The sequence below is a fragment of the Aplysia californica genome, unplaced genomic scaffold, assembly GCF_000002075.1.
Source record: "Aplysia californica isolate F4 #8 unplaced genomic scaffold, AplCal3.0 scaffold00259, whole genome shotgun sequence".
NCBI classification, from domain to species: Eukaryota; Metazoa; Mollusca; class Gastropoda; order Aplysiida; family Aplysiidae; genus Aplysia; species Aplysia californica.
The window spans coordinates 66588-74308 of record NW_004797529.1 but is presented as its reverse complement, the minus strand read 5'-3'; the positions used below and the strand labels follow the sequence as shown (position 1 = coordinate 74308).

At 37.2% G+C, this 7721-nt stretch overlaps 1 protein-coding gene across 1 annotated transcript in view; it reads left to right on the top strand.

Moving 5' to 3' along the window:
• The window catches only part of LOC101861823, a 27553-nt gene extending 20385 nt beyond the window's left edge, over positions 1-7168 (top strand). The window contains exons 12-16 of the mRNA XM_005100750.3: positions 1945-2149; positions 2368-2650; positions 3224-3372; positions 4313-4517; positions 5267-7168. Coding sequence (XP_005100807.1) covers positions 1945-2149; positions 2368-2650; positions 3224-3372; positions 4313-4517; positions 5267-5518 — 1094 coding nt within the window. The 3' untranslated portion in view covers positions 5519-7168. The remainder of the gene's footprint in view (positions 1-1944; positions 2150-2367; positions 2651-3223; positions 3373-4312; positions 4518-5266) is intronic.
• The last annotated feature ends 553 nt before the right edge of the window (positions 7169-7721 follow it).

Here is a 7721-nt window from a genome sequence, read left to right as displayed (position 1 = left end):
AAGATGAAAAAGTGGGTTGGAGGATTTGGGGAAACTCGGAGAGCACTTTCCTGAACTTGTTGCTCTGCGGAGCAACAGGAACGAGCTCTTGTATTGATGTGTTTGCTACTCGATGGGTGCTGCAAGGGTAGGTGGCCAACGAGTCAGCATTGATGACCTGCTGGCCACGCACATCGACAAGGAGGTTGTGTCGGCGGAGGAAGTCTGCGCCGAGTAATGCCTGTTTCATATCTGCTACCACAAATCTTGCCGTGAAGACTCGATCCTTGGTCCTAATTGGTATGATACACATACCATAAGTAGCAATGTTAGAGCCGTTTGTGGCGAGGACTGGAGGTCCGCAGGTACCAGTGTGTTTGTCCAACCGTGTTGCGGGAATGACTGATACCTGTGCACCTGTGTCAACCAAGAAACGACGTCCTGTGATGTTGTCAGTCATAACCAGTTGTGGGGAGCATGGGCCAGCAGAAGCTTGAGAGACGGGTGTCACTACTGCTGACCCTGCCTGGCGTTTCCCTGGTTCTTGTTAGAAGTTAAAAAGGAACGAGGTTTGGGGGCAGGATGTGTGCATGGTTGGATGCATTTGCGTGCCTGTTCTCCATAACGATTGTGGTACCAGCACACTTGTGAGGTTTGACCACCGCTAGATCTAGCTCTAGATCCAGAGGGGGATGGCTGTGTTGAAGTGATGTTTACCTCTAGCACTGAGGTGGAGTTTGGAATGACGGACAGGTAAAGTCTGTCCGCTTCTTGTGCCAGTAGCCTGTAATCAACAGTGTGTGACGCTGCCAGAGGTGTTTTCACATGTTCAGGCAGTTGTTGTAAGAACAGGTGTCTGAATAGGAAACATGGGCTATGGGGCCCAAGAAGAGCTAGCATAGAGTCCATTAGCTCCGATGGTTTGCGGTCACCAAGTCCCTGAATGTTAAGAAGGAGGTGGGCTCTTTCAGATTCAGATTTGCCAAAAGCAGATAAAAGGAAGGTCTTAATAGTCTCATACCTGCGTTCCTGCGGTGGTGAAACAAGCACAGATAGAGCACGTGTTGCTGTTTGACTGTCAAGGCTAGCCACCACGTGGTAATATTTCGTGTCATCCACTGTAACACTGTGGATGGCAAATTGTGCCTCCGCTTGAGCAAACCAAGCTTCGGGGTTTGTAGTCCAGAATGTTGGCAGCTTTAATGAAACTGCAAACACTGCTTTGTTTTCCTCGCCCATGTTGAATGTTATCTTGGAAATCCGTTCCAAGTTTCGGGGTCACCAATGTAGGAGGAGCGTTTAAATAAAGCTAAGACTTAGGCCCTACCTCTTGAGTTGTTGTGAGTTGAACTGCTCGCCTCTCGGTCTTGATTTTTACTCCCTGTGTCACTCTCGCGGAGAGTGACGTCCCTTGTCCTTGTGAGGTCAATGTGATCGTACTCGTAGTGTTTCGCAAAACCCCACATTACTTTCATTTAGTTACAATGATTATTTCTTTATATGTTACTTGAGCAAAAATTCAAAAGAACAAGATTGTTAGTAGTTATTGAGTATCAGAATGTATTTTACTAAATAATAATAAGTAATCATTATCTTTATTGAAAAAAATATGATGTCACTGTTGCAAAAAATGTTGAACTCTGTTGGAACCTGCTGTACAGGATGAGCAAAACCTTTGTTACTGCTCATTTCACCACAAGTGACAGCAATGATTATAGTGCTCTGTTATGGTTTTTAAAAAATCGTTTTCAAAGTACAATTTCAGCTGAACAACTGACAATGATTTAAAAAAAAAAAGAGACTCAATCTATACTGTATTGACTCGAGGAATTAATTTCTTGCAAAGCAAAATAAATACCAGCAGTCAAGGGTTTTATGTGAAAATATTTTTTAAAACATTGTTCATGATCCAGAAATACCGACAGTCATTGTCAACTTAATAAATATTATTTTATTTCTCTTTAGTCTTCACTCAAGAAGGATTAGAGCAGGCCCCAACAGCAAATGTTCCAAGACAGGAACTGTTTAGAGTGCCCAAACCTGGAACAACTGACTGGAACAATGCATCAAATGACCATGTAGACCTTTACAATGAAACCATGAAGCATATTGGTCAGCGTGTTGATCACCGCAGAATCCTCATGAAGCCAGCATTCCAAGACTTTGACAAGTGAGTCTTGCTGAGTGATATTATTGAAAGAATTTGGTGTCAAGACACTCTAGACAAGCAATGTGATACACTTTCTTCAACAGGACTTTCAGTTGAAAAAACCCGTTTATTTACTGGAAATTATAAATAATTTAATGATAGAAACATTTTAATATGGTTTCTGGTCTCATGGGTGCTGATAAATGGTATACTTCAAAATTCTTGTTTTCTATGAACAGGCACAACAATGGACACATCACAAGAACTCAGTTCAGACAGTGCTTCAAGATCCTAGAGATTCCCATCGAGGAGCCTCAGATGCACGCCCTAGAGGCTCTGTACTGCAATGATGTCGGTGTCAACTACATGCAATTTTTGCAAGATCTTGAACCTGTGGAACCTATTCCCTTCATGTACATCAAGCGGATGGAGGAGATCAGGCAGGCCAACTCAAAGCAGGCACTCCCAGAGCAGAGACCTAATTCAGACCTGGAAAGTGTCTACCTCAAAATCAAGACAAAGGTAAGGCTTTTTTAGTTCATGTCATATGCTATGAGCAGACTCTATGAGATTATTTTTATTAAGGAAAGAAAGGAAAAAAACTGTTTCTTTTATTTCAGTGGAAATTTTGTTTTACAAATGAGTTGAAATTTGTTCAAAGTGCACAGTATCACAGATTTCAAAGCAAACTTTTATCAATTCAAATACATATATGAGTTACTGCAAACATGTTTTGCTCAGTCAGTGCTTGTTCACTTAAAGATTAAATCAATGATAATGTTTAATTCAATAAAGTCGCACCGCATGCCATATGTATGGCAGACTTAATCAAGGTTGGTGATGCTCCGCATTCATAAAGGCTGTGATCATTACTGCACTCAAAATAAAAACACAATTTTGTAGAGTAATCAACATGATGCAGGTATAGTTGACTATTTGATGGTATGAATTCACCTCTGAGAATTTGATTTGATATGTAATGATATGTTATGATAAAATTTGCCTTAGAAAGCAAAAGACCAAGTTTTTGTACAGACATTAGAATATTTAGAAAATGGGTTCTGTGATGTTTTCTGAATCTTTTATTTTCAAAAGGTATGCAAGGAAAGGATACGTATTTATGAATTCATGAAAGACTATGACAAACTACGATCTGGCCGCATGCTGAAGACATCATTCAGAAGAGCTCTGAATTTGGCCAGACTTGATCTCTTAGAGTCAGAGGTGGCCATGCTGGAAGACAAGTATGTTTTAATTGAAGTTGTTTTACTTTTCTTAAGTTTAAAGTATCCAATTGACTTTTAAAAACGAATGCGGATAAAGTGATGACTTTTTTGTTCACTTTTTAATGATCATTTTCCCTTTCCCTGTTTCACCTGTTGTCTATATATACCTCTCAAGAGAAAGCAATATTGAAGAACAATGCGCCTCCTTAAAATGTCTAGGAAAAGTAAGTAGGTTCAAAATGTCTTTAATTGCATAATGTTAGTTAAGAGGCAGCATCTCTGATTTACCTCCTGTCTCCAAGCCTTGTGATGTGGTGGGAAGCCATGAAAACTGCTCTTGAATGCTCAGTCCGGCCAAAAGGATACCGAAACAGCAAAATTCTTATCAAAATGGCAAGATTGTGAAAGTAGCGTTTGCTTTTTAACTACCAATGTTAAAATTCTGATATTGATGTTACTGCTGTGTAACTTTTCCAATTCCCTTGAAAAATAAAAACTGAATAGGCCCCTATGCTAGTCTATACCTGAATACCTTGCTTTGTCATGTGCCATACATTTTTAGTTAACGAACTGTCAAGTAAAGGCTTAACGACTGAAAAAGGTTATATGGAAAGTGTAACTACTGCTATACTGGCAAGTTATGCCTCTTGTTTATTGTGAAAAATGGATTAAGCTTTCTATTAATCTGATGTTCCAGGAAAGAACTTTAACTAAAATGCTTCAAACTAAAACCTCTCAATAGTGCATTTTATTTGGACTTTTAAAAATCTCAAATACCCGGTATAACAAAAAGTTAGTCAAAATAGTTTTCACTTTAGTCTGCCTATATAGTTTGTATTTTTGAAGTGAATATGTTTAGATTATAAAACAAAGTCCCATAACAGGCAAGTATTAAAAAATGCGATAGTACTTTCAGCAGGTTTCCGCGGTTTGATTAAAACTTTTTTACTTGTCACAGGTACCAGTCTGGAAGAGAAGTGGATTTTGTAGAGTACCTCCGCTTCTGCCAAGATATTGAGTCCATTTTCACCAAAGATCATTTAGAGAAGAATCCATTAGAGGATGTGGAACAATTCAAGCCAGATGAAGAATGGGCTGTAACTGTCTTGACAGGACAAGAAGAGGAGCAACTGATGAAGTGCATGCTGCGTATTGCAGAGAAGGTAACAGACTGGGTTGCACTGACCTAAATCGAATACATATAGAATAAAACCTGCTCTAATGGCCACCTCTACAAGACAATCACCTGTACAAATGACCACCCTTGTGTCTTTTCTGTAAATATTAAAATGACACTGTCTAAGATGTCCACCTGTCTAAGATAACCACTTTTCTCCTTGACAATGGATGGTAGGCCTCTATGTATCGACCGCTCAATGTAAGACTGTCATAATATGTCACTTTTCAAAACAGATTATGGCGAAGTATTACACTAAACAGTCAATATAAAATATTATTCACATTGTGGTGATAAGCTTCTTTTCCTCAGTATTTTAAAGTTTTGATATAATACTTTTATTTAAATTTCAAACTGCAAAGCAGAAATCGATGGGCACTAATACATTAGTTCCTTTCAGGTCCCAAGTTGCGACCGACTTGAAATGATGCCAAAATTTGTCTGTGTTATCATTTTGACAATCTAATATTATATTGAAACCATTAAACCTCAGGTAAACATTATGTCAAAATATCAATGGCTGGATTTTGAACCCAAGAGTGTTACCATGCTGACTATATATGCGAACTGGATGAGATAATGGTAATTTTGAGGCACTTATTGGTATATTGTATAATAACCAATGATGTAGTGACAGTTATTTAATTCAATAACAGAGAAAGGTGCAGTAAGTTTTCAAACATGATTTAGGATAAAGGTTTCAAATTTGACAATGGACATGTTTATCTGTTTTAGGTTTACAAGCACAGAATGCAGTTGTTTCCTCTGTTTGAGGACTATGACCGTGTGCACAATGGGGCCGTGTCTCAGTCCCAGTTCCGACGGGTTCTTATGGAACTGGAATTAGCCAAGCTGGCGGCCGACACAGATATTGAGCTGTTGTGGAAGAAGTACCAGGTTCAAGTCGGAGGTCGCACTGATATCAACTACATTGCATTCTGTGAAAAGATTTATGAGCTGGCCGGGTTTGAACACCGCAAGCCGTAAATTTACTTTGTAAATAAATTCTCTGTAAAACAATGTCTGGGTTTTTTAAAAAGATAAAGTGCATTTTGAAAAGCACCCAGAATGAAGAAATGTCTTTGCTTTGTGTGAATAGAAAATGAATAAAAAAGTTATTTATTCTTGAAACTGATATCTAATGATAGAGTGCAAATGTAAGCTGTCTAAACAAGACAGTTAGGTAGGCCTATAACTTTCAAGAATATTCTGACAGATGATCAGAATCAGTTGTGATGTACATAACTTGCATTATACTGCTGTTTTTTAAATTCAGATATAATGAACCTGTCACATTTAAATGCTGTCACAAATTTTTAAAAAATGTTAATGAAATTCTTTCTGTTGATGGCATGTCATGAAGTTTGACTTTCATGAATAATTTTTGTACTCATTTTACATATTTTTTACATTTGATTGCACATATGTGGAAAATTCTTTTACCAAAATGGTATTCATCTTACTTAAATCCAGGCCTTATAGAACTAGTATTGTAGACAGATATTTTCTTATAGCTCTGTCTTCTTGCACTCACTGAGTTTTGATTTTAAAGAGCTACAATGCTCTTTGCCGACTACAGTATTAAGGAGAAATTTTTTTATGGAAAGAATAGAAATGAAAAATATACCTGTACATTGTGCAGTTTTGTTTTCAAATGTGATAATGTTGCAGTTTTTATTAACTAGTGTTTTATTAGACAGGTACCTAGTTCTTCAAACCAGAAATGGGGGGGGGGGGGGGGTGTCAAGTTAATATTGCTTTATTGCAAGCATAAAATAGAACACAGAAAGCCAAGAATGTAATTTAACGCAGTTCTACATGGTGAATGTTTTTGAAAGTTTAATTTTAATATTCGTTACCTTTTGTTTTATTCTTTTAGTTTGCACCTCTGTCGAATCTCAGGATACAGCACCAGTTAGCTCAGCACTGTACAAAAGACGCACATGGAAACAATTTTTAATGAGTGCCAGAGACTTACCAGACATCAGTATTAATATTAAAAACTTTTTGGCATTTACTGCTGTTTGACTTAGCCAAATACTTAACAATCAACTCAAGAATACAGGTTACTATTAAGTGGACTGGATTTTGTCTAGCAATAGCATGTGTACTGCATTATACATCAGTTCTTCATATCAAAACAACTAAAATTATCCAAAATAATGTTTACAATGTTATTTTTGTATGTGATATAGCATGGATGTAAATGTTATACATTGTAATTGTCTTATGTGCCAACATATCATCTAAGGTAAAAATCACCTTGCCTTTCTGTGATAATTTTTCGTGAAGTTCTAACATTTTCTCCTGAGGTTCGAGATGTTGCACTAAATCAAATTAATCATGCAAACCTCTTAACCAATTTATTCTTCCACAAGAAATTTGACTCATGCACATTTGTCATACCAGATTTTTTTTCCCTTGTAAGAGAAATTAAAGCCTACATCCATCCCCACAACATCATGGAAATATTGAGGAAGAAAAAAAGAAATGTATTGTTTGAGAAAAAAGTCATCATACATTGTGATTTTAAAAAAATCCCTTGGAAAATTCATATTTTCTACATGACCAGCTTTTTAAAAAGCTGAATATATATGTGTCTTCAAAATAAACTGTTTGAAGTAATATACCACAAGATCATTTTGGTGTTTTCTTTTTACTCATTTTTTCTAAATCTGAACTTTCAGTAACTATTACCCACAATATACAGTGGATTAAACAATCAGAGACTGGTTAGGAAAGATTTTATGAAAAACAAAACAAAACAGCAACATAATCATAATATTTTGATATGCCATCCTCTGTGGTGCAAAATGGACTAGCTGTGGAAGAAGAATGATTGGTTCCTGCCGGGACCCAAGTTTTTGTATTAACTTGCTGTTCGCTGTCCTACCTGTGGCACAAGTGGTCCACTTTGGAAATAATATACTATTTTGTATAGGCCCTATAGTAGGCTGTTCAACTTCAAGAGAAACAAGACAGTGATAGATGGTTTTTAATCCTCATTTTTGCAACTCAGCGAACATTTCACAATAAGCTTCGTGAACACCTTTTTTGGGCCTGTAGAATAGGAGAGCGTAATAAGGTTGGCAAGTTAACACTTCAAATCTGTTACTGAAGATACAGAAGGATGTTGGCGGTGAAAACAAAGATGACCACTATTGTATAAATGGTTGGGTATTTCCTTGGG